Genomic DNA, 26,894 nt, shown 5'->3' on the forward strand with positions numbered 1-26,894 from the left:
CTGCACTTGACAAAACCCATCTCTTAGCCAGAGTAGACTGAAGCCCTATTTGGGGTCAGGGGACTTGGATTCCATTAAGATTTGCTCTTTTATTCTTAAGGCTGTTGCTGGCGGTGAGCAGTAACGAGTCTTGAGAGACCATGCAGAGTCCTCCTTTAATTCCTTCCTTGGCCTCTCTGGGGTTTTCAAGGTCACGGCGTTCCCAGCCACTCGGAATGTCTTGAGACAGCTCCATGAGCTCGCCCCTTCCATCTTCTTCTATTTGGTGGATGCAGAACAGGGACGGCTATGTGGATATCGGCTTCGAAAGGTAGGGAAGGCGCCTCCAGGCTGGGGGCTGGGGCAAAGGAGTAAATGTGTTTCTTGGATGTTTGGCTAAGAAGTGGATTATACCATGCATTCAGTTGTAGATGCACATCCACGTAATCCTGATGTCTGATTCGTAGTCATTTTCACACTGAGCAGCTATTACATGGCAGGCAAGAGTCTAGGCGCTGTGGAAGGAGCGGTGCATGGTAGATGGGGTCTGCCCTCGTGGAGGCTTTTTTTATTTTTATTTTTTAAAAAATTTTATGTTTATTTTGAGAGGGAGAGAGGGGCAGAAAGCAAAGAATCCCAAACAGGCTCTGGGGCTTGAACTTATGTACCGTGAGATCATGACCTGAGCCGAAGTTATACACTTAATCGACCGAGCCACCCAGGCGCCCCTGCCCCCGTGGAGTTTTTAGTCCACGTTCTTCTCCTCTAGCAGAGAGACGGGATGTTGTCCATTCTTGAGCGGGTGGGAGGTGGGAACCGGGGTTGAGTAATGAGCCCTACTTTCTGTATGACGATGACATTATTGACCCACTTTTGATGGAATGTGTGCTTTGAATTTTACTTTTAGACAAGATATTGGTTTGTTCTAATGCTGACATACTTGAGCCCAGCACTAGCAAACAGTGATAGATGCTGGCTCAGGGGCCCAGCTCTGAGGTTCACAAGGGGCTGACCTTGGCCTCGTTAGCAGGGCTGCGGACAGGAGGGATTTGTGTACTCACCAGAGGCCCTCCATCCTATCCCCCAGGGCCTTTTCAGAGGCAATACGGCATTGAGCTTAGGAGCTTGGGTCCAGCTGAGTGTGAAGCCAAGCTCTATCACTTGCTAACTTTGTACCCTTGGGCCTATGACTTCTCCGGGCCTCTGTTTTCTCGTCTGTAAAATAAGACAATTATAGGATCTACCCCCATAAGGTTGTTGTGAGGAGTCAGGGAGTTAATCTGTGTAAATCACATGAAGTAATGTCTGGCACATGGTAAATGCCATCTAAGTTTTAACTGCTATTGTCTTAAAGATGTTAAAAAAACCCAGAAAACCAAAAAGCAATGTCCTTTCCTGACATTTTGTAGCAGCCGACCTTTATAGAAGCAGCATAGGAAATGGTCTCCCTGGAAAACATCGTCTTTACCCTTGTGGGTGAAAAAAAATTGTCCCTTCAAGTTGATAAAAAAGGGGGCCTTGAAAGAGATGGTTCTTTATGGTAGAGGGGAGCAAACTCGTGGGTGTTGATCGGTGGAGTCTTGAGGACATGGGAGGAAACACTGGCCGAGGGAGGACAAAGGACAGTAAGCTTACGTGGGAAATAAGCCAACTGCAGTCTTGGGTCTGTGACCTCCAGCGTGCTGGCGACCTTCCTCCTGGGGGAGGTTTTAGTGCCTTCTAAGGGCTTCACGGGAGCCGGTGGTGATGAAGCCCAGTTTGCTTTTAATAAAAATATTTTATTTCAAAAAAACTTAAGCAAGTAATGCACGTTGTAAATATTAAGTGGATTCAGAAGAAGTACACAGAACATGAGCAGACCTCTTCCGCGCCGTGTTCACATGCCTTCTGCAGATGGAGCGCGTGTCAGTAGTTGGCCATGCGTCCCCCCGTCCTTTCTGGGTGTTTGTAATAACCGGAGTCACGGTGGTGTGCACCACAGAGTGCGTGGGGTTCGTATTCAGGGTGTCTTACTGAAGTGGAATTTGTGAAATTTGTTCCTTTTATTTAGTGTATTTTCTGCCTCATTATTTTGTTAGATTCATTTTTTGTCAACGTATGGTATTGAGAAAATGCAGAATCATGAGGTTACGTCTCGCTCCTTCACAAGAGGAACGCGGTTGTGTACATGGCACTCAGATCAGGAAGCAGCATGACATTGGGGTCCTAGGGGCTCTTGTGCCCCTTTCTAGTCTCTCTTCCCTGTCTCTCAGGGCTCCACATACATACAGGACGGATGCATAATGACATCTTTAGGGGAGCCCGGATAAGTCTGCCGGTTAAGTGTCCGACTCTTTATTTTGGCTGAGGTCACGATCTCACGGTTTGTGGGTTCATGCCCCATGTCTGGCTCAGTGCTGACAGCACGGAGCCTGCTTGGGATTCTCTCTCTCTCTCTCTCTCTGTCTCTCTCTCTCTCATCCTCTTCCACTCATTCTCTTTCTCTCAAATAGTTAAAAAAGCGTTTTTAACTATAAAGCTTTGTGTATTGGTTTTCTTTGACTATAAAGAGCATTTCCTGTAATGTTTCAGGGTCACCGCCAGCTTAGTAATTTACTGCTGGCCTCAGATACAGGAATCTTTTTTAAAAAAATTTTTAGGGGTGCCTGGGTGGCTCAGTCAGTTGAGCGTCTGACTTCAGCTCAGGATATGATCTCACAGTTTGTGAGTTCAAGCCCCATGTTGGGCTCTGTGCCGACAGAGCCTGGATCCTGCTTCAGATTCTGTGTCTCCCTCTCTCCTGCCCCTCTCACACTCATTTTCTCTCTCTTTCTCTCTCTCAAAAATAAAAATAAATATTTAAAAAATTAAAAAAATGTTTTAAATGTTACTTAATTTTGAGAGAGAGAGAGTGAGCAAGCGCAAGCAGGGGAGGGGTAGAGAAAGAGGGAGACACAGAATCCAAAGCAGGCTCCAGGCTCTGAGCTGTCAGCACAGAGCCCGATGTGGGGCTTGAACCCACAAACTGCGAGATCATGACCTGAGCCAAAGTTGGACGCTCAACCGACTGAGCCACCCAGGCCCTGCCAGGAATCTTAGCCTTTAGTAGTAAGTGGTAACCTTTCTTTGGATACTTCTTATTCAGATAAACAGTGGGATACCATGGAATATTCCTCTCCTTTCTTACTAGCTTTAGTATTTTTCTGAATCAAACCGAGACTTCCAAAACTCCTGCACAAGCTAGATCCTTACTGCAGTTTTTCCTAGGAGCTCTGATTTCTGTTTCATTTCTGTTTCCAGCACAGAGGCCCCAGCTAAAGGCGTGTGGGATACATCCGGCTACAGGTCTTGTGGGTCTAAGTGTGCTCTCCAGACTACAAGTGCTGGCTCTCTTGTTCTTGCCCTAGGATCTTACCACTGAGCTGAGCTGGGAGCTGACTATTCCCCCAGAAGTACAGCGCATTGTCAAGGTGAAGGGGAAGCGCAGCAACGAGCACGTTCATTCCCAGGGCCGTGTGATGGGGGACCGCAGCGTGCTCTATAAGGTATGGTTCAGCCATCTGGTATCGGGTAGAAGGGCAACGGCTTGGATTCTGGCTCTAGGATTTGGTAGATACTTGACCTTGAGTGAGTCATTTCATTCCTTTGAACCTTAATTTATTGTCTATGAAGCGAGTATAACTGCCCTGTTCCGAGGGTGGTTGTGTGACCCCACGAATGCTTGTGTCGCATAGTGCCTGGCACGTGGCCGCTACCCCCTAGAGGTTAGCTGTTGTCATTAGTGGTAGTGCCGACAGAACTTTCTGGGGTTAAGCCTTAACTGATCCATTAGAAACCGCACCTCTGTGGTCTGATAGTAGTTAGTGGGGATGGGAGGGAGATGGAGAGGTGGCCAGTGGGCTGCCACACCGCTAGGTGAGAATGCAGTCCTTGTAGTGGTCACCAGTGACACCCTCTGCAGAGCGGGGGTGAGCTGGAGGAGATGGGATAGAACAGGGTAACGCGACCCAGGAGCATGGACGGGGAGGCCGGGTCCCCGGGCGTGGGCCGTGTCACAGTGTGCAAGCCAGCTGGCCATCCACGCACAGACTTAGCTCCGCCGCAGGCCAGCTTCCATCGTGGGTAGTTTGGGGAGGCTCCCCGGAGGTCTGTTTTCAAGCATGTACCAGAGGTAAGAGCGCCTATGTCACATGTCTTGATTGATGGTAACACGGACTGAGCAGCCTTGTCGTTAACGTTACTCGTGCCGTCGATCTGAAATCTTTATTCATGGATGCCTTCCACGTGGGTGTGGTCAGTTTGCCTTATCCAGAACGACCAAAGTAATACAAATTCTAAAGTACGTTTGACTTGTATGGGAGGGAGATACGTTTACTATGTGGTTTACCTTTCGGAGGTTAAATTTACTAGAGTACTTGGCGTTTTTCTGTGTTGAAAAAAACAGAGTAGATTGAAAAAAGTGGAATAGATTCATATTCATCACACACATCCTTTTTTCAGTAAGCCTTTGTTTTGACCTAATTTTAGATGTATAGGGAAGCTGCAAACAGCATGTGTCGAATTCCCCCTTAGACCCCGTACCTGGTTTCCCCTAGGAGACTGCGGTACGTCTGTCCGAACTCAGAAACCAGGTCAGTGCCAGACTGTTAACTAAACTGCAGACTTTGTTGGGGCTTCACCGTTTTCCCGCTGAGGCCCCCGCTGCCGTAGGTCCCCGCTCCGGGCCCCACGCTCCACGTAGTGGTCCTGGTTCTCCAGCCGCCTCCGCTCTGTGCCGTTTTTCAGTCTCTTCGCTTTTCATGATCTTGGTAGATTTGAAGAGTATTGGGGCAGGTGTTTTGTAGGCAGTTGTGGTTTGTCAGATGTTTTTCTCATGGTTAGGCTGTGGTTGGGAGTTTAGAAGGAATACCATAGAGGAAAGCCTGTACTTTTTTTCTTTCTTTCTTTCATTTTTTTTTTTTGAGTGCTGGCAGGATGCCAGGTGCTTTTTTAGACTCTGGGATACGTTAGTGAACAGAATAGACAAAATTGAGGCTGTTCCTATATTCCAGAGAGGCCAATAACTTAAATAAATAGATAAGTTTACAGCAAATTAGAGGGTGATTAGTTCTACAGAAAAATGCAAAGCTGAGAAGAAGGAAGGGGGGGCTGGGATTGGAAAGGGGGTGCAATTTAAAATAGGAATGTTAGGAGGGCCTCGCTGAGATGGTGAACCCTAAGTGAAACTTGGAAGGAAGGAGGAAGTGACAGTGTGTGATAGCAGGGGAAGAGCCTTCTAGATAGGAAGGCGGAGTGGGCCTCGAGTGGTCCAGAAACGGCAAGCATGGTGTGTCTGGAATGGGGTAAGTGAGGGAAGTCCAGACTGCTGAGGTCGGAGAAGCGGCGGGGTCTTTATGTCACGTGAGATGGAGTGCTAGTGGGGAGTTGAGAGCACAGATGTGGCATAAATTACCAAGTGAAGGGCTCGCTCAGCCTGCCGTGTTGAGACCAGAGGGTCGAGGGAGGGAGCAGGCAGAGCGCATAGGCTGTTGTAGTAACCTCGGTGATGTGGTGGCGGCTTGGCCTGGGTTGGTGGGGGGTGGGAGAGACCAGATTCCAGGTGTGTCTGAAGGTAGAGCCAGTGGGATATGGGACACTAGGGTCTGTGCTGGACAGAGAGAAGGGGGGGGTCCAGGATGGCTCGGAGGTCTCCGGTCTAAGACCCTGATGCATGGGGAGGCCCGTGGGGAGCAGGCTTTAGGCAGGGGCAGAGCAGGAGTTCCCTTTGGGGCGTGTCAGGTTTGAGATTTAGGAAGAGATGCTGAGATGGCAGCCTGCCAAAGCCTGGAGTTCGGGGAGAGTCTGGCACGGATACACAGCCTTGGCCATTGTCAGCTCCCGTGGGTGGTGTGACCATGAGAGCCAGTATAGATGAGGTCCAGGAGTTGGGTAGATGAGAAACCCACAGAATATTCTGAGCAGGAAGGGCCCGTGGGGTGGAGGAGAAGCAGGGGGCACGTGTCCCGGACACTAGGTGGAGAGAGTGTTTCCAGAAGGGGTGAGCCCCTGTGTCAACTTGTCCCAGCAGGCCAGGGAAGACCGGAACAGACTCGGCCATTGGTTTAGTGGCAGGGAGGGCACTGGTGGAGAGAAACTGTGTCGCTGGAATGAAGGCTTAGGTCCGTGAATGGGCAGACCTGGCTTGTAGCTTGAGTTAACCACTGGCTGTGTCTGTGACGTGAGCAGTTTGTGTAACTAACTACCTGAAGCCTTCCTCGCTGACCAAACGTGGGGAGCCACAGCCCCACCGCAGGGCTGTTTATGGGACTCAGGGGGCTGATGTAGGCCAAGCACCCGGCGTGGCACACGGCACCCGGGGACTCTGATCGAGTGTGGGGAAGGCGAGCTCCAGGAGGAAGCCTTCTGACCAGGAAGTCTGGTCTCTCCTCCGGGCAGCAGGCTCCAGGGCTCACGGCAGAATTGAGCTCATGATTTGCCATCATGGTTCTGAGGGACCCCTTCCCTCCTTCTCCCCAGAGCTTGAACCCCAACCTGTTGGCCGTGGTGACGCAGAGCACAGACGTACACCATGAACGCACCTTCATCGGCATCTTCCTCGTTGATGGTGTCACTGGGCGCATCATCCACTCGTCCGTGCAGAGGAAAGCCAAGGGCCCCGTCCACATCGTGCACTCCGAGAACTGGGTGGTGGTAAGGAGCGGCAGGTCTATTGGTGTCACTCCCAGGGATGTGAGTGACAAGAGTGCACGGCCGGTCTCCCCTTGTCTCAGATCCTCTCACTGCCTCTTCTTCCAACCAGTGGCTGCTTTGTGTTTTTGTGGGATCCACACCCCTGGATGGCAGTTGAGAGAGACTCAGGATTAGACCGCCTAGGGCTGATGCCAGCCCTTCCTTTTCCTGACTGTATAACCTTGAACTAGTTACTTGAGCCCCGCGTGTTGCGGGGACAACATCATTTGTGAAGTAGGGACAGCAAATTGTCCTCTGGTCTAGGTGGGGATGACACCTGGTGTCGCACGGACACTAGCTGTGGCTGTTCTGATTTCTGAGTATCCTGAAAACTGCTTTGTCTCATGGTGTGCTTTGGATAAAACTAGACGGAACTACCCTGAAAGTTAGTGAACTTGGTAGCAGGGAAGAAAAATGGGGTGCTGGGTGGTTTCTTTCCTCCCTGGATGTGTAGCTCGTCGGAAAGCTGGCCTCCTGTGGAAATTTCCCTTTCCCGCCGAGCCAGCTGCGCCCGCTTCTCTCCGCAGTACCAGTACTGGAATACCAAGGCCCGGCGGAACGAGTTTACCGCACTGGAGCTGTACGAGGGCACCGAGCAGTACAATGCCACCGCCTTCAGCTCCCTGGACCGTCCCCAGCTGCCCCAGGTCCTCCAGCAGTCCTACATCTTCCCCTCCTCCATCAGTGCCGTGGAAGCCACCATCACCGAGCGGGGCATCACCAGCCGCCACTTGCTCGGTGAGCGGGCAGGGGAGAGGCTCGGGGCGGCGGGGCTTCCCTAAGGCGCCATGCTGAGGGACGCAGCTGGAGACGCGGCGCTGGCATGCCCTTTTCCACCGCCGTTGGGGAGGTTGGTGAGGAGGGCTTTGGTTCACCCGAGAGAGTTTCTTAGTCTGGCCGTGCCACCCGCAAGGGATGACACGACTCGTTTCTGATGAGACGCTTCACTCCTCTGTCAGGTGTTCTCACCTCACCCAGAAAATTGAGCCCTGACACCGTGTCTGTGCGGATGCGGCGGAAACCCGCAGGGGTTAGGGTCTCGTCCTTACGTGTCTAAGTGCCGGACTTAGTGACAGCTTAGCAGGCTGCTTGGTCTTCTGGATTTCACCAGAGACGTTGGGGACTCTCTGCTCCGACAGGCACTTGTATCACTAGTTTATTCTCAGAGCTGAGGGTTTCCCATTCGGCGCCGCCATCCTGGAAGCGGCAAGCCGTCCTGCGGCCCGCAGCGACATGCACAGCTGGTGTTCGACCAGCAGCAGGACGCCCGCTTGGTTGGGGCGGCCGTCACTGAGAGAAGGGCGAGGGCTGAAGAGGTCAAGTGGCTTTCTGTGCTCTCCTCTCTCATCATAGCCATTTCTTGATCCTAGAACTTGACTTCCTGATGGCTCAGGGTGATATGTGAAGAAACCATTATCTTCAAAAGTGGGAACCTTCATTCAGACCCACGTGTATTCTTGAATTACTGTTTTTGGCCACGTAAGGGCACGTCAGTGACCCATTTTTTTTTTCGTCTGAATCTGTTTTAAATTTCTGTGATAATGATGTTTTTGTGACTAGCCCCGATCTGGCATTGGATCACTGTGAACATTCACTTCTGTTGACTTGTTTCTGTGTAGTTGGGCTACCTTCCGGAGCAATTCTTTCCCTTCCTAAGGCCTTGCTGGATCCCCGCCGTCCCGAGATCCCGACAGAACAAAGCAGGTGAGACCTTGCAGGTGGTGCTGAAGGCCCTGACCCTGAGGGAGATGACCTGTCGAATGTATCTGTTCCTCAGCCTGCCGTGTGCCGTTCTGTTGTGCTGGGGGCTGGGGCCATAGCAGTGAACAAATCCAACAAAACCCTCTGCCCTCATGGGGCTTAGCATTCTGGTGGAGGAGGTGACCTGAACGTTAAATGAGATGAGCAAGAGGAATAATATTGTGTTAGGTACTTATAAATGCTATGGAGAGAAAATCAAAAAGGGACCGGGGCTATGAAGGGTTGCGGAGGGCGGGGGTGGTAAATGGAGGTGGAATTTGAGAGGGTGGCCTGGAAAAGCCCCTCTGGAAAGGTGACTATGGTGTGAAGCCTTGGAGGAGGTCAGAAGCCAGCCTGACCCAGGTCGGGGACAGCCAGTGCCTGTGCCCTGAGATCCCCCCAGAGGCAGGGAAGAGGCCACAGCGGCTGCAGCAGCTAGTAGGGGTAGAGGTGGGGGGGAGGGGGCACTAGGAAATGAGCTCAGGGAGGCAATGGGGGCAAGCCAATAGCTGGTCACTGTTAGTAGTAATTTTTTGTGTTGCCAGCCATCATCTCTGCAGACTTGTCCGCCTCTGTCCCGAATTCTGTTCCCTTAGGGGTGTGGGGACCTGAGCCGTGCGAAGAGGGAGCAGGTCTGTCTTTGCACACGAGGGAAGGGGGAGTGTGGCTTGGAGAGAGGAGTGGCTGAAGCTGGGGAGACACATGGGATGATCGTAGGGTTTTCCCAGGAGCACGGACCGAGGCCCTGTGGAGCAAGAGCAGGCATTGGCCTAATGGCTCTACGTGCGAGTTTTAGAGTGGCCCTGACTTCCCTCCCCTGGTGTGAAGTAGCGGTTCTGTTGCTTTCTTAGATTTGGAGTAAGGTAGGAATCCAGATCTTACTCTCCGCACAGGTTTCTTTCCTGTAGCCCTTGCTAACATTCAGCTGCTAAATTTTTAACTACGTGATGCAAGTAGATCTTGAAGGAAGATTTGAGGCTAGCTGTGTGGCCCGGAAACCTCCTGGGACTCAGGGCAGCCAAGGGATCCCCTTGCAGGAGTTTTGAATGCCGGGCCTGGCTGATGTTTTGCAGAGAGGAGAACCTAATCCCGTACTCTCCGGACGTGCAGATTCACGCAGAGCGGTTCATTAACTACAACCAGACAGTTTCTCGAATGCGAGGTATCTACACGGCTCCCTCAGGCCTGGAGTCCACTTGTTTGGTGAGTAGAGCCCACAGCCACTGTGTGCGATGGCTGCTTTCTGGTTCACCTCAGAAAACAGCTGAGGATTCCGTGTCTTTTCTTACCAGAGTTTGGGGTCCTGGTGGACCACTGGCCACCTTTCTTACGCATTTCTCATTCCCTCTGCCTTCTAGGTTGTGGCCTATGGTTTGGACATTTACCAAACTCGAGTCTACCCATCCAAGCAGTTTGATGTCCTCAAGGATGACTATGACTATGTGCTGATCAGCAGTGTCCTCTTTGGCCTGGTTTTTGCCACCATGATCACAAAGAGACTGGCACAGGTGAAACTCCTGAATCGGGCCTGGCGGTAAAGACCCAAGACCCACTGCCTGAGAGCAGAGAGCCGAGGGCGGTGAGGGTCAGACCGGAAGCTGCAGCTGCAGCGTGACGGGCGGGGGAGGATGTGTGTTGGGGGCTCATGTCAACTGAGTTGTGCGGAAGAAGAGGGGCTCTCGTGGAGACTCCTCTCGGGACACGTCTGCTGCGGCGTTGGTGGTGCATGGAGGCTGAACTCACACGTCTCAGCGGAGAATCTCGAAGCATCACTATGGACTTGCCCTCAAAGGCTGAAGGCCGTTGCCCTGTTTCCTTTTTTTGCCCATTCATGAACGTTGTTGCTTCTCACTAAGATCCCCAGCAGATTTTTCTCTTTTGTGAGGCCTGCTTGACCTGATTGTGGTTTGCCTCTTGTGTTTCCCAGGCCTATCTAGAAATCCTTCCGTTTCTTGACCTCATGCTTCAAAGTCGGGAGGGCACTCTTATTGATAACTGCACCTCCTAGGTGCTTTTGCTGTTTTACTTGGAGAAAGAAGAAACAGGCTTGTTGAGGCTTAAAGACGGATCCAGCTTCTCATGGATTTTCTCCAAAGTGAGTTAGAGTTGAGGAATCTGCATATGGTGTCGAAGTCCATGGTAACTGAGCCTGGTTTGGAGGCTGTCCTTCATCAGGGTGGGCCACTCTGTCCTTGATTCCATTCATCAAAGTCAGGGATGTAATAGTGGCCTGGTGTGCTGGGTCAGTGCTTTTCACCTAAGATGTGTCCAAGCTGAGGCGTTTTTAATACTACTGAATTGTCTCAACCTGCAAGAGATTTCAAGGGAGGAGAGAATCTACTTGTTTCGTGGTACCTGCTAACCTCTCGTTTCACCCCCAGGCTGGTCTAGTACTCTCCTGACCTAGAGGAAACTGTCCGGTTCAAGAACCTCATTATTTATTTTTACTTTTAGATATAAATTAATGAGTGCCTCACTGTATTTCTCCTAAACTGAATAGATTGTAAATGTTATTGCTGTAACCTTTGCAGCTTTAAAAGAGGGGAGAGTGGGGTAGGGGGAGGAGATTGGCATTTTGTGGATGAAATGTTGGTGATTGGCTGCGCTGTTGTCCCTGCTATGGATGGAAAAAGTCCTAAACGTTTCCTGTGTTCACGGGTCTGGGAATGATGGAGTTTTTCTTTACTGTGGAGACTGAAACGTGCAGAAGAGACCACCTCTAGCCTTGTGGGGACACGGTGTGCTTGGGTGTCTGAATAAAGTGAGTGGTGAATGGCACTCATGTCAGTTCTTCCTTGTGGCATGGGACTCGGAGGCTACTTCTGCAGTAGAGGGGACAGAAAGCTGTGCAGAAATGGAGTGTATTTGAGTAGGGAAGCATGCCAAGTCAGTCATAGAAGAGTTCTGTTAATTAAAAATTTTTTTAATGTTTTATTTCTTTCTAAGAGAGAGAGAGAGAGAGAGACAGCGTGAACAGGGGAGGGTGAGAGAGAGAGGGAGACACAGAATCTGAAACAGGCGTCAGGCTCTGAGCTAGCTGTCAGCACAGAGACTGACGCAGGGCTCGAACCCACGAACTGTGAGATCATGACCTGAGCCGAAGTCGGACACTTAACCGAATAAGCCACCCAGGCGCCCCAAGAGTTCTGTTCTTTAAAAACAAAATGAAATCTGGGGCACCTGGGTGGCTCAGTCGGTTAAGGGTCCGACTCTTGATTTCAGCTCAGGTCATGATCTCACAGTTTGTGAGTTTGGGTCCCATATCAGGCTCTGTGCTGACAGCAAGGAGCCTGTTTGGGATTCTTTCTCTTTCTCCCTCTCTCTCTCTGCCCCTTCCCTGCTCACGCTGTCTCTCTCTGAAAATAAATAAACAAACTTTTTTAAAAAAATGAAATCTTTTTGTGGTCATCTGCTGGTAGATCAGGATAGAAAATGAAGAAACGGGATAATCATTTTACTTGAGTAATAAAATTGTGAAACTGATTTCAATAAGTGAATGAACATCTAGGTATCTACAACCAGCATCTATTCATCCTACTCAAGGCATAGTTTGTTTAAAGAGTCTTGGGAGCACCCTCCTGCACTGTTGGTGGGAATGTAAACTAGTACAGCCCCTCTGGAAAACAGCGTGGAGGTTCCTCAGGAAACTAACAATAGAACTCCCCTATGACCCAGCAATAGCACTGCTAGGAATTTACCCAGGGGATACAGAAATGCTGAGGCATAGGAGCACATGTACCCCAATGTTCATAGCAGCACTCTCCACAATAGCTAAAACATGGAAAGAGCCTAAGTGTCCATCAACAGATGAATGGATCAAGAAGATGTGGTTTATCTATACCATGGAATACTACATGGCAATGAGAAACAATGAAATCTGGCCATGTGTAGCAACATGGATGGACCTTGAGGGTGTTATGCTGAGCGAAATAAGTCAGGCAGAGAAGGACAAATATCATATGTTTGCACGTATAGGAGGATTAGGAGGAACTTGACGGAGGAACAAGGGGGAGAAGAAGGGCAGAAATGGTGGGGGAAAGGGAGAGAGGCAAACCATGAGAGACTCTTGAATGCTGACAAAAACTGAGGACTGATGGATGTGGGGGGGGGGGGGGATGGGCATGGAGGAGGACACTTGTGGGGAAGAGCACTGGGTGTTATGTGGAAACTAATTTGACAATAAACTATGTGTAAAATAAATAAATAAAAATTAAAAAAAAGCTTCCTGGGAGACGGGAAGAAGTTAAAAAAAAAATTCTGCCCTAGTTTTGGGGGAGCCCAGCCATAATGTGGATGCCCTATATAAATATGTGCAAGCCACGTCGTTAGCTTCTGCCTTGCCGCCTGTTCTGTTTGCACAGCCCCCATATCTGCTAGATGCCAGTTTTTATTCACCAATGTGTGTGTCAGAATCTGAAAGAACAAGCTAAGGGGAGGGGTTATCTGCCGTTTCGTAAAGTGCCCTGTATTTCGGCCCTAATCATTACCATTCTACTGAAAGTTATCTCAGAGCAAGTGCGTGACGTAGCTGCTCGGTGCAGGGTCCGTCTTGTCGTTTCTCACCTTCCGCCATCTTAAAGCTGTGCTTGGTTTGGACCGGCTTCCCCCAGCCTCCACCTGTGGCATTTGGAACTGTTGCCCCTCAGTGCTCTGATTTTTCTGGTCTTCCTCTTTTTCTGTGCATCTCCCTTGAGCCGTCTGTTTCCTCTGTTTTTAATAATTAAGTTAATTTGGAGCCCCCTGCAATGTTTCACTTAAAATGTAAGTTCTTCAGCATTTTTAAAAAATCTTTTAAAAACAATTTTTAATGTTTATTTATTATTGACAGAGTATGAGCAGGGGAGGGGCAGAGGGAGGGGGAGACACAGAATTCAAAGCAGGCTCCAGGCTCTGAGCTGTCAGCACAGAGCCCGACGCGATGCTCAAACTCACAGACCTTGAGATCATGACCTGAGTCGATGTCGGACACCCAACCCAAGCACCTCAGTTCTTCAGTGTTTTTAATGTCTTTATTTTATCTTTTATTTTATTTTATTTTATTTTATTTTATTTTATTTTATTTTTTTAGTTTGGTCAGTTTTAAAGATTTTGCTGTAAAATTTTGTAGCTAAAGAGTGATTCAGTGATTGTCAGTCCCTGTAGGGAATAATGTAAAATGGTTTGTGGCTTTTGTTATCATTTTTCCCCTAGCCCTTGGGTATTTAGCCAGTTATTGGGGAAAATGTAGGAGTTAACTACAGGATTAGTTAGAGCACTCAGGGTCAGTAAGAACCTTTTTAAAAAATTTTTGGTGAGGGGCACCTGGCTGGCACAGCCAGTAGAGAATGCACCTCTTGATCTCGGTGTTGTGAGTTCGAGCCCCACACTGGATGTAAATTGACAATATTCCATAATCAAAAGAAGGTAGACAACATTCTGTACACTTTCATTATAAGTTTGTAAAATGGAAACTGAGAGGTACCATCTACCTTTCAATAATGAAGGAAGGACATACTGGTACATTGTATGAACTACTTCAATTTTGCTCTCCAAGTTCTTTATTTTTGTTTTATTTATTTTTGAGAGAGAGAGACAGTACAAGCAAGGGAGGGGCAGAGAGAGGAGAGAGTGAATCCTAAGCTAGCGGCACAGAGCCCGACGGGGTGGGTGGAGCTAGAACTCACGAAAGCACAAGATCATGTCCTGAGACGAAACCAAGAAATGGATGCTTAACTGACTGAGCCACCCAGGCGCCCCTCCAAGTTCTTTATTTAATTTTATTATTATTATTTGTTAATGTTTTATTTATTTCTGAGAGAGAGAGAAACAGTGTGAGCAGGGGAGGGTCAGAGAGAGAGGGAGACACAATCTGAAACAGGCTCCAGGCTCTGAGCTGGCAGTCAGCACAGAGCCTGATGCGGGCCTTGAACCCACGGACCATGTGATCATGACCTGAGCCGAAGTCGGATGCTTAACCGACTGAGCCGCCCAGGTGCCCCCAAGTTCTTTATTTTAAAAGACTATTTAATAGGGCACCTGGGCGGCTCAGTCGGTTAAGCATCCGACTCTTGGTTTCAACTCAGGTCAAGGTCTCATGTTTCGTGGGATCAAGCTCTGCGTCCAGTTCTGTGTGATCACCTTGGGATTCTCTTTGCCCTTCCCTGACTCTGTGTTCTCTCTCAAAATAAACTTAAAAAAAAAAAAAAAAAGATTAAGGAAAAAAATGAATGCCCAAAACAGTAAGATGAGTCTCTCCTTCAACGCCTTCCCACATTCTCTATTTCCCAGAGGTAACTGCTGAACAATTTGGTAACTACCTCTACAGATCCCGTAATGTTCTGCAACTTGATTTCCTCACTTAATGTATCATCAAGAGCTTTCCATATTAGCAATATGGATTTCCCATACCCTTTTTTAATGGCCACAAGGTTGAAACTCTTAAGTGTTATGCCATTAGAGATTTTTATGAGATCAATCGAATGTTCTTTCAGGCAGGTCTATTTTTCATTATTTAGTCCTCCTTTCCAGTAAGGATTTATAAGGTAAAGGATGTGTGCACACTGGCCTCTTAAGGCATTACGGTGACTTTGAGACTGACCTCCAATCAAGAAGCCATTTTTCTTTCTTTATTTTGAGAGAGAGAAAGAGAGAACGTGAGCATGGGAGGGGCAGAGAGAGAATCCCAAGAAGGCTCTGTGCTGACCGTGCAGAACCTGATGTGGGGCTTGAACTCATAAACCATGAGATCATGACCTGTGCTGGAATCAAGAGTCGGATGCTTACCAGACTGAGCCACCCAGGTGCCCAAGAAGCCATTTCTTTACTAGCACTAAGGCTTATGTAAATTTCTGATCCAGGATACTGGGAAGGTGCCTTTCCCAGTGTACAGACTGATGACATTTAGGACGGGGGTCTTTATAAAATAGCCACCAATTTGTATGGAAGCACATTCTTTTTTTTCTTTTAATGTTTATTTTTGAGAGGGAGGAGGGGCATAGAGAGAGGGAGATGGAGGATCGGAAGCAAGCTCTGCACTGACAGCAGAGAGCCTGATGTGGAGCTCGAACTCATGACCCATGAGATCATGACCTGATCAAGTCGGACGCTTACTCATCTGAGCCACCCAGGTACCCTGGAAGCACACTTTTTTTTTTTTCTGAGAGAGAGAGAGGTAGTGTGAGCAGGGGAGGGTCAGAGAGAGAGGGAGACACAGAATCTGAAGCAGGCTCCAGGCTCTGAGCTGTCAGAACAGAGCCTGATGCGGGGCTCGAACCTTCAAACCATGAGATCATGACCTGAGTTGAAGTCAGACGCTTAACCGAATGAGCCACCTAGGCGCCCCTGGAAGCACACTCTTGTCTACTGTCACCTCACATGCAATTGGAATGCGTGAAAGTCAACAAGCTAAAAATAAGCATTTCAAAGGCATATTTACTCACATAAGTGCCATTATTCTTTACAGTTGTGGTGATGTTGTATATCCCATATGCTGTCATACAATAAGCTAGACTAGAGGAGCGATAAACCAGAGTGCAGGTTAACTGATGACAATAAAGGCTACACTTGTGAAAAGTAGAATACTTCTGTCTGCCAGTTAGAAGTGCATCCTATAAAAAAAAAAAAAAAGCATGTGTGTAAGAAGTGAAAATGCTATTGTAAGCTTGTTTGGTTATTTTGGAGTTAGAGGATGTGATATTCTATGCATGGTTTTTTATGATAGGTGTGCTCCTGCCAGAACTTTCATTCTGCTGACCAGGACGGCTCCCCCATCCCCCTCCCGCCCCCAGCCGTGCTAAAGGATACCATATAATCGCCTGACTCCACTGTTCCTAGATTTTTATGTATACGACTTTCCTTCTGCTAAGCACCTGCCACATAGGTCATTATGCTCAAGTCCTGTTTTCCTAATCATAAAGCAAAATACAAACTTTTAAAAAACTTTTTTATTTATTTCTGAGATAGAGAGACACACACACACAGCGTGAGCAGGGGAGGGTCAGAGAGAGGGAGACACAGAATCCAAAGCAGGATCCAGGCTCTGAGCTGTCAGCACAGAGCCCGACGCAGGGCTCAAACCCACGAAACGTGAGATCACGACCTGAGCCAAAGTCAGACACTTAACCAACTGAGCCACCCAGGCACCCCTTTAACTTTTTTATTTTGAAGCAGTTTCAGACTTACAGAAATGTTACAAGCAGAGTACAAAGATTTCTCAGATACCCTTCACTCAGATTTCCCAAATGTTAACATTTTACATTTGCTTTATCCTTCTCCCTCCTGTCTCTGAATCTGACGGTCCACAATTTTGCTGAGTGCAAATCCTAAAAGATAACAATGGCAGGTCTGAGGAATATAAACATCATCTTACATAGGAAAACTCTTCTGATATATTTGTGATCTTATGGAAGTTATTTGGGGTAAGCTGAATTAAATGTCTCCATCTAAGCTTCATTGTGTAGAAGTTTGCCAGTCAAGCTTTCTGAACAATGTTACAAATCTGGTTGTTCACATTAGTATAATTTCAGTCATTTCAATTGTGCTCTTTTCTTCCTCAGTTTCCTGTAAGTGTTGTTTCCTGCTATTCTGTAAAACTGACATTGTATTCCAGTCCCTGCACAGTCGCCAAAATTTTCTCTCAAAGCAAGAAGGCTGCAAGGCACATTTTCTACTCCGTTTTAAATTCATACCATATACAATGCAGTATTGTGGGGAAAATATTTGTGGATTACAAATGACCATCTTATTACTAAATTGAATTAGGCTTCTAATCTATTTCCTTATATTCTTGATACTAAAAAATAAAAAAATCTGTTCATTGTGAATTACCAAAAAAGAGCTGCTCTCCATGTCCAGCATTCCGCTTTGCATCAGGAATTTCCACAAAATAGGCACTATTGGTTCTTGTAACTTTGTAAAAGCTCAAGAACAGATTCACCTCTGCGGGGCACCTCCGATGGCCTCTGGGAGCGTATACTTGTGGTCTATTCATGTAATTCTTTATCTTTTGAGAGAGACAGAGAGACAGCAAGTGGGGGAGGGGCAGAGAGAGAGGGAGACACAAAATCCAAAGCAGGCTCCAAGGCTCTGAGCTGTCAGCACAGAGCTCGATGCAGGGTTCAAACTCGAGAACCGTGAGATCATGACCTGAGCTGAAGTCGGATGCATACTGACAGAGCCACTCAGGCGCCCCAGTGTAATTATTTCTAAACATACAATGTCTACTGGTATTTATTTCAAGCAACTCTTGTAACATGGAATTTTTTTAAAGAAAAAATGCCACTAGCTCTTGTCTGAGGTTCCTGCAATGACAGTGGCCTCTTCTTGGTTTTACTACTTAAGATGTTGATTTTGTAGTTCTGAGTGAAGCCAAGGAATCTAGATTTTTATTTTTTTGAGAGAGAGGCAAAAGAGAGCACGAGAGCGCATGAGCAGGGGAAAGGGCCAGGAGAGAATCTTAAGCTGGCTTCATGGTCAGCATGGAGCCTGACATGAGGCTCGATCCCATGACCCCGGGATCATGACCCGAGCTCAAATCGAATTGGATGCTCAACTGACTGAGCCACCCAGGTGCCCCGACATCTTATTGTTTTCAGACTGAAGTATAATTTTTAACTGCTAATGTGTATACACCGTAAGTGTTTAGTTGAATGGGTGTGATGTGTATATTCATGTATCTTGACTCCTGCCAGGATACACAATCTTCCCAGTTCTCAGGAGCTTTCATCATACTCTGTATTCCCACATTGATACCATTCAGTTACGGCTGCTTAATTTTTTCTTTCACTGCATTTCTTGTAACATGACTATATCATCTCTCTTTAAGTTTTAGTTCCTTACCCAGCCACTTGGGATTAGAAGGAATCTAATACTTTAAATCATTCCGTTAATAATTCATAAAAATTACTATTTAATTTCTATTTTATTTTCTGGACTACAGTACTGGAAGTTGTGTTTCACATAGAAGTCTTTTTTAGTCCCTATTTATTGGGTTCCTTTCTTTTATAAATTTAGAATGTGGAAGGGCAGCTGGTTGGCTCAGTAGAGGTACCCACTCTCGATCCCGTGGACCTGAGTTTAAGCCCCACGTTAGGTGCACAGCTTACTTAAATTTAAAATGTGGATGCCATTCCAAATCTTGTAGCAGAACAAGAAAGAACAAACCTTGAATACTGAAACTAATATGGTCCTTGTAAAGAAAGATCTTAAACCAGAGTTTAAGATTCTCCTAATCGATGAGCCAGAGATAGCAAAAAGTAATGTGAGATTAGGTCAGGTGCAAATGTCCCTGTGAGTCTGCATTTACCTTCTTTCCTTCCAGCAGCAGGTGGAGGGGGAAGGAGGGAGCAGGTACATTTGACCTTCTATTTCCTGAAACCTCCCCCAAGAGAACCTCTGCAGATTAGTTTTGTCCTTCAGGTAAAATAAAATTAATGTCCCAAGAGCCACTTTAAAATTTCAAGCCTTTTCCTTAGGGCTCTGGTTCAGTATCTTGAACGAGTGCAATATTTGCTATGTTATGGAGAAGTTTCTTTCTCTGTCTTTAATTTTTATTTTTATGTTTAAGAAACAACAGTAGCTCCTCCAAAACTTGGGGAAGAATTTCAAGGGCTTCAGTATCTTCAAACCGTCCACAGTTCTTGCGATGATCTTTAAAAAAAAAATTTTTTTTATGCCTTTATTTTATTTTGAGAGACAGAGACAGAGAAGGGGACACAGAATCTGAAGCAGGCTCCAGGTTCTGAGCTGTCAGCACAGAGCCCGACGTGAGGCTCGAACCCACGGACTGTGAGATCATGACCTGAGCCGAGGTCGGACGCACAACCGACAGCCACCCTGGCGCCCCGCGATGATGACCTTTATTTAGGCGGACTGTGGGTCTCAGGGCCTCGAGCTCGACGGTCCTCCGACACCCCTCCACGCCCGAAGAATGCCTTCGATGCACGCATACCTTTCCTTGAGCCAACTGGTCAAACTGCTTTTCCCTCTTAGATCTTGAACCCAGACAGCTCTATCGGCAAAAATCCCGTTATTAAAATTTAAATTCCTTGTTTGCTAGGAGAAAAATGGAGAAAACAGGAGCTGCCNGGAGACACCGATGTAAATGCGAGCCGGTAATATTACTGGTGAGGGTAATCAGAACGCACAAGGGGCTGAGCGCGATGTAAGTAAGACTTGGTGTGGGGACTAGAAAGTTGCCTCGAGTGCAAAGCGCCGTCGTACCACTATGGGGGGGGGTCACTCGGGAGGGAGCAAGCGGCTGAGTGATTGGACTCTCGTCCTTTGGCTGTCTCAGGCCGGGGCCATTATATCCGCAGGTGCCCAGTCTATTCCGCTGCTCTGGTCTCGGCAACTGAACCCCCAGCTCCCCTTTTCCGAATGCCGCGAAACTACATTGCTCCCACCTTTGCGAACAACCCGCAGCGCGCAGGCGCGGAGGCTAATGCGCCCCCGCCTTCCTCCGAAGCAGTGCGTCCTGCGCAGGCGCAGCTTCTCGGGCCCGCCTCCACGCCGCGCTGAGCTTCTCTGAGGGCGGAGAGAGGGCAGCCCCGCGCGTCGCGTATTTTGCCCGGCGACTGCGTCGCACAGTCTGACGCGACGATTGCGTCACTTCCGCCCCCTCCCGGGAGGCGGCGCTGGGCCGGTGGCAAGCCCCCGAAGGGAGCCGCAGTAGTACGACGGAAGATGGCGACGAGCGGCGGCGATGAGGCGGCGGCGCCGGCTCCGGCGCCTGGGGCCCCGGCGANGGTGCGGCCCCTGCTGTCTGCGTCCTATTCCGCCTTCGAGATGAAGGAGTTGCCGCAGCTGGTGGCCTCAGTCATCGAGAGGTACCGGGCGGCGGCCCCGGCCAGGCGGGCGCAGAGAGGGGGAGGGGAGGTCGCGCGGGACGGTCCGGATCCGCTTCCCAGGCTGCCTCTTGCAGCTTGGCGACCCCCGCCCCAGCCGCGGCTTTGGGGCTCCGGGATCCCGGCAGATGAGGGCTTCTCCGGGCTCCGTCCGCCGGCCCACGTAAATTATCTGTGCCTCGATTTCCCTTCCGAGCAAAACTTTTGAGGACGCCCTCCGGAGAGGGCGTGGTCGGCCCCGTTTGGGAGTGACTTTGAGGTGTTTCGCGCTCTTAAGGGATGTCCCCGGGGCTGCCCGCTGTGTTAAGGTCAAAGCACGGATGAGTTTGCATTTCTCGCCCGTACTCACCCCCCTAGCCTGGGCCGGAGCGGAGCCTGGGGTTTACTTTGGAGACCTGCCACATAATTTAATAACGGTCTTAACCTGGTGCTCTAGTCACTGGGGGCACGTGCTGTTAATGTGACTGAAGCCACGAGTGACCACTGATGACTTTATTTTCAGGTTGCACTTGCTGTGTATTGCTTACTCTAACGGTCTTTGATAAACACATTTCTGTGTTAGTCTGGGGTCATTTTCCCATGGAAACAGTGCCCTCGCTCTCGGGCGCGCGCTCTCGCAGTAAAATACCTTCAGACCCTGTTACAGACGGGGTTATTTTTCGCTGTGTTAGTGCGTCGTTTTGCCCTTTTGTACAAAGTTCTGAGTTAGTGATCGCTGTCTTCCTAGAAGGCCATGATATCAGAATGCCTTGTTCCTGACTTAACCTTGGTCAGCGGAGTCTTTCATTCGTTTAATGGTAGACATGCGTTTAAAGGCAGTCTGTCTTTCTTTTACTTTATGAGCCAAACCTTACTAGAACAATCTGCAGTTGCTGACTGGGTCATTTTAGCTTCTTGCAACCAGGGTGTATCTTAATGTTATCCAGAAGGTTAGAAATTGCTATTTATTACTCATGGGAGGCCCATGACTTGACAAAATGTTTATTATAGTGCCTGTTGTTAGGTTTGTGCTGCTTTTGATCCAGGGTTTTTTGTTTGGTTTGGTTTTTTACTTAAAATAGCAGCTGGGTTTTGTAATTTCACAGTTAACTTTACAGATGGATTTTCCTATCTAATCATTAAGCCAGGAATGTTCTAAAGATGTAAACAAGTATCAAGATGCTCTTCTCAAGTTATGTAGCCTCTGTTTTGGTTTTTTTTTTTTTAATGTTTGTTTATTTTTGCTGGGGGGAAAGGGGCAGAGAGAGAGAGGGAGATACAGAATCCCAAGCAGGCTTCAGTTTCTGAGCTGTCAGCACAGGGTGGGAGGCAGCTAGGCTTGAACCCATGAGCTGTGAGATCATGACCTGATCGGAAGTTGGACGCTTAACTGACTGAGCCACCTAGTTGCCCCCAGCCTTTTTTTTTTAAATTAATTTATTTATTTTAAGAGAGAGAGAGAGAGAGAGCTCTCTCGCATGTGGATGGGAGAGGCAGAGGGAGAGAATCCCAAGCAGGCTTTGCACTGTCAGCATGGAGCCTGATGCAGGGCTCAAACTCACGTACCATGAGCTCATGACCTGAGCTGAAACCAAGAGTCTAATGCTTAACCGACTGAGTCACCCAAGCATCCCTGTAGCTTCTGTTTAACTCTTTTAACATTTAGTTGGTTGGCATTTTTCCTGATTATACTCATAATTGTACTTATAATGGACAAGTTTCCCCTCTTGAGGACATTTTTTCATATGGTGTTTTAAAACTTTTTTTTAAATGTTTATTTTTATGAGAGAGAGAGAGTTTGCTAGTAGGGGAGGGGCAGAGAGGGAGAGAAAGAATCCCAGGAAGGCCCTGCACTGCCAGCACAGAGCCCAATGGGTGCTTGAACTCACGAACCCAACGGTGAGATTGTGACCTGAGCCAAGATCAAGCGTCGGACGCCTAACTGACTGAGCTGCCCAGTCACCCCGTTTGTTTTTTAAAGGTTTTATTTTTACGTAATCTCCATACCCAATGTGGGGCTTGAATTCACAACCATGAGATCATCAGTTGTAACCGTGCGATCATCAGTCACGTGCCTCACAGAGCCAGCCAGGCACCCCTGCTTTGATGTTTTTGTAACATGAGCTGAGTAGGTTATTAAGTCATTTGTTGACACCCTCCCATTCATCCGGTATTCCAGACCCATCTTTTTGAAACTAATAGTTTAGCAACTCTATTTAGCTAGTAGAAGGAGCCAAAACCAAATATATCAGACTGGTTTCAAGTTTGCCAAGTAAGGGACAGGGACCCCGCCTGCACTCTAAGGTGATCAAGAGTTGCCTGTGTTTGTAGGCATTAGTAAGAACTCTCTTCACGGTTTAGAAAAGAAATCCAAACTAATGGACGTTTAGTAACAAAAACTTTTATTGTAGGGCAAGATCCCTGAAGTCTTGGTTCTGGTTTTTGTAGCTCAGTTAACTTTCAAACCTGTGATCATAAGAAAAGTTGTCAGAAGAAATATCTGGTTTACAAGTTCTTTACAATTAAAAAACAACCAAACGTACCAGTGTTCAGTTTGGTATAGAGCAGAGGTCAACAGACTTTTTTTGTAAAGGGCCAGAGTAAATATTTGCAGGCTGTAGATGCTCTGTGAGGATTAGTCAACTGGCTATTGTATGGCAAAAGCAGCCTTACATGCTGGGAGTGAAGGGGTGTGGCTGTGTTCCAAAATCCTATTTATGGGCACTGAAATGTGAATTTCATGTGATATTTACATGTCACAAAGTAGCCTTAAAAAAGGTTTTTTTTCCCCCCAGACATGATAAAGTTGCAGAAACTGTTCTTAAATATGGGCTGTTATGAAAACAGTGCCAAACCCTGGTTTAGAGCACAAAAATTAGTGCCTTGCTACTCTGTTTCTCAAAAGTTTTTTTACCTCAAAAAAAAAAAAGAAAGAAATGAGGATGTAAGAATTATGGAAGTGTTTCCTGAATAAAGCGTTATGGCTGTCGAGCACAGGACCAGATCAGAGCCAGCACCATGCTGATGCTGTGGTGGGCTTTGTTTGGTAGGTAATCAAAGGTTTACGTGCCTGGGCTGCTACTTTACTTTTGGGTTTGCCACTGTCATCTGTAGTTCCCTTTTTCTCGTCCTGACTGATGTGATTTTCTTCCCTGCCTCCGAGGAGGACCTTCTGTTTTTCTATTGCAATCTGCTACTCTCTGCTTCCTTTTTAGATGTCCCGACTCCATCATGCCAGCTCTTCCTTCCTGTCTGGCAGCCTGCTCATCCATTGAATTCCTCCCTCTTTGACCATTGGGGATGATGATTGCCCCGAGACTCCTTCGTGCTCTGCCATTCTACTTGTCATCTCTTTTCTTTCATACCTTTACAGTTGGATTTGAACTTTGGGTTTGAAGGAAAGGTAGATAAACAGAATTCCTAGATCTGGACCCTGTTTATTAAGTTTGATTTTGTAGCCAAACTGTAAAACAAAGGAGGAGTAGTTTCACACGGGTAAACTGGGAAGCATACTCTCAAATGTGTCCTTTGAGGGGCGCCTGGGTGGCTCAGTGGGTTGAGCGTCTGACTTTGGCTTAGATCATGATCTCTGGGTTCGTGAGTTCGAACCCTGTGTTGGGCTCTGTGCTGACAGCCTGGAGCCCGCTTTGGATTCTGTGTGTGTGTGTGTGTGTGTGTGTGTGTGTGTGTGTNTTACAGTTGGATTTGAACTTTGGGTTTGAAGGAAAGGTAGATAAACAGAATTCCTAGATCTGGACCCTGTTTATTAAGTTTGATTTTGTAGCCAAACTGTAAAACAAAGGAGGAGTAGTTTCACATGGGTAAACTGGGAAGCATACTCTCAAATGTGTCCTTTGAGGGGTGCCTGGGTGGCTCAGTGGGTTGAGCGTCTGACTTTGGCTTAGGTCATGATCTCTGGGTTCGTGAGTTCGAACCCTGTGTCGGGCTCTGTGCTGACAGCCTGGAGCCCGCTTTGGATTCTGTGTGTGTGTGTGTGTGTGTGTGTGTGTGTGTGTCCGTGTCCTTCTCCCCCCCCACTCACACTCTATGTCTCTCTTTCAAAAATAATAAACATTAAAAAAATGATAAATGAAAGTATCCTGCGATTTTTAAAAGAAAAACATGTCTGAGTTTACTTCAAGAGGAGTTCATTTTCATCTTTACTGCCTGTTGCTAGCCTGTCTTTTAGTAGTAAAGATTGAAAATCTTTTCAGTGCTCTGACTTTTCTAGACCAGAAATGGAGCTAGAACTAGCTCATTGGAACACATGCCAGATTTGGAATTGATTAGTATCATTGCTGACTGTAGCCATATGGTTTATGGTACTATCAAATACAGAGTTCCATTCTTAACTCTGTGCAAGATATGTTGGTGACCATAGTTGTCGTTGACTCTTGATTACCGCCCCCCCACAAAAAAAAAGAAAAGAAAAGAAAGAATAAACCGCTTCCCCTGAGCCAGCCCTTCCTAGGCCTCCTGCCCTTCTTAATGAGAAATCTCTTTCCTTCTCTGCATCGCAGGTGTTCCATAAAATTTAGGGCAGAGAGACCTACTTGGGAAGGCAGAAGCTGTTACAAATCCCTATTAGATAATGTTCAGTCATTTCCTATCTTGAGAGGAAGAAAGGGATACGTTAATATCATGATCTTCTGAATTTACATGCGGTAGGGCTGGAAGTTCATGATTGACCTACAGGAAAAAAAAAAAAGGCTGCCACCAAATGGTAGCACATAACTGTGCATTTAGTCCTCATGGCTGGTTAATGTCTTCATGTCTTCGTGTCATATTCACCCACAGGTTTGTCAGGAGTGTGAGGGAGGTATCTCAAGCCTTTTAGTTCTTTGGTTAACGTCTGCTAAATACTGTGACACAGCAGATGTTCAATGACCATACATATTCTTTAATGCTTTTAATTTTTAAAAAAAAATTTAAACTTTTTTTAAAATTAGAGTGTGGGTGAGCAGGGGCGAGGGGCAGAGGGAGAGAGGCAGAATCTTAAGCAGGTTCCACATTCAGCGTGGAGTCCGGGACTGGATCCTTCTACTCTGGGATCATGACCCTGAGCCTAAATCAGGAGTTGGACTTTCAACAACTGAGCCACCCAGGTGCCCCAGTGCTTTTGTTCTTCAGTGGATTCATTATGTTTGTTTGTTTCCTGATTGTAAGCGTCATGAAACAAGCATCATGGATTCTGTTCTTGGGGATTTATGATTCTGATGAAGGGAAAGGGGTTTGTGGAGTTTACAGAAAAGATGCAAATAGTATGTTACCTACGGGGGAGAAGGGAGGCCTTTCATTTTGTCCTCTTGGATTCCTGCCCCTCCCTAAAGAAAGCTAGATGTTTCCAGACCCTAGCCAGTTCACGTTGCCTTACGTATCAAATTGAATTTCTCTGACCTGGCTGCATAGCTGCTGTTTCCCTTGGTCCTCGGCCTTACATTTATTCGGTATGGAATATACATGTTTCAGATTCCATGTCTTTGAGCAGCCTTTCAGCCCAAGTGGTGCTGCTGTTGGAATGTTTGTTAGAAGCAGCAGATGTTTGAGGAAGATAGCTTGACCGCCCAGAGGAGAGATTTTTACCTATAATTTTATTTTCCTTTCTCTTTGTTATATTTGTCCTCAATTCTTTGTTCTTCCCCATTCCTACCTAACTTCTTGCACTTTGTCCCATTTTTCCCATTCCTTTGCACCCTCTGGTGTCTTGGTGTCTCAGATTCTTGAGGAATGACAGGGGCAGCAAACCTTTATTAGGCGACTCTTACACACTTGTTTCTTTAAAATCAAGAGGTATGGTACTGCCCTTTGGGCCACATGTCCACATGTCTACTCCCTTCTTCGAGTCTTTTCAAATTACTATCCTCTGGTTTATCCTTAGTTGCCCTAAGCAAATTGTAAGCAGAGCTTGAGAGCGCTTCATTTTTTTCTATGCCAAGGCCCATCTTTCCTCAAAAGTGCATTCTTGTTTCTTTATTGGAATAAGGCAAGAAGGAAGGCTTGTTAAATCACAATGGGGCAACACTGAACCCGGCGATTGAATGCGTTTATTCTCATATTCTGGATATATTTGTTTACCTGAATGGGAATGAAAGCAACAGCATAAGTTCATCCTTTGGGTGGGGAGTTTTTCTCTTAGTTCTGGTAAGCCTGTTTAGCTGAAAAAACATGGGGATGAACGCTTTCGAGCTTTTGAAATAAAACAGAGAAGGTAAATGACTCCATAAAATACATGAAATTACGGGGTGGGAACCTTTAGAACAATGACTGAGAAAATATAAGGACGGAAGTGAAGGAACAACTAAGAATGTGAGGTAGAAGCAGGGGACTTAGTAGGGTGTTTTATACTGAATAGGATGTGACCTGTACCAATGTGATGGCCACCAGAAACTTTGAGTGTCACTTGGTGTTTAAAGGTTTTTGTTTCCTCCTTTTTGTCCATCATAGAAATGATCCTTGGTGGGCAGGAAGATTCGTGCACATCGTAGGTGCTCAATAAATATTTTTTCTTGGTGAAGCAGTTATTCCAAGATAAGGAACTGACCTGTGGTAAATCCGCATTTATCCTCGATAAATCCCCACATAGCAGAGTGTTTGCAATGCCACACTCTTAAGTGCTATTTGAGGTGATTCATTACTCACCCTGGCACCTCCCCAAGTGTTGAACTT

General features: G+C 47.2%; 2 protein-coding genes across 2 annotated transcripts in view; both read left to right on the forward strand.

The window, feature by feature from the left end:
• EMC1 (ER membrane protein complex subunit 1) overlaps positions 1-11,205 on the forward strand; it is a 26,359-nt gene extending 15,154 nt beyond the window's left edge. The window contains exons 18-24 of the mRNA XM_077775544.1: positions 191-310; positions 3,366-3,503; positions 6,475-6,648; positions 7,215-7,425; positions 8,307-8,391; positions 9,501-9,630; positions 9,786-11,205. Of these exons, the coding sequence (XP_077631670.1) occupies positions 191-310; positions 3,366-3,503; positions 6,475-6,648; positions 7,215-7,425; positions 8,307-8,391; positions 9,501-9,630; positions 9,786-9,965 (1,038 nt within the window). The 3' untranslated portion in view covers positions 9,966-11,205. The remainder of the gene's footprint in view (positions 1-190; positions 311-3,365; positions 3,504-6,474; positions 6,649-7,214; positions 7,426-8,306; positions 8,392-9,500; positions 9,631-9,785) is intronic.
• An 8,883-nt stretch (positions 11,206-20,088) lies between these two features.
• UBR4 (ubiquitin protein ligase E3 component n-recognin 4) overlaps positions 20,089-26,894 on the forward strand; it is a 130,906-nt gene continuing 124,100 nt past the window's right edge. The window contains exon 1 of the mRNA XM_077775556.1: positions 20,089-20,231. Coding sequence (XP_077631682.1) covers positions 20,089-20,231 — 143 coding nt within the window. The remainder of the gene's footprint in view (positions 20,232-26,894) is intronic.

Source organism: Crocuta crocuta, unplaced genomic scaffold (assembly GCF_008692635.1).
Source record: "Crocuta crocuta isolate KB4526 unplaced genomic scaffold, BGI_CrCroc_1.0 scaffold127, whole genome shotgun sequence".
Taxonomy (NCBI): Eukaryota; Metazoa; Chordata; class Mammalia; order Carnivora; family Hyaenidae; genus Crocuta; species Crocuta crocuta.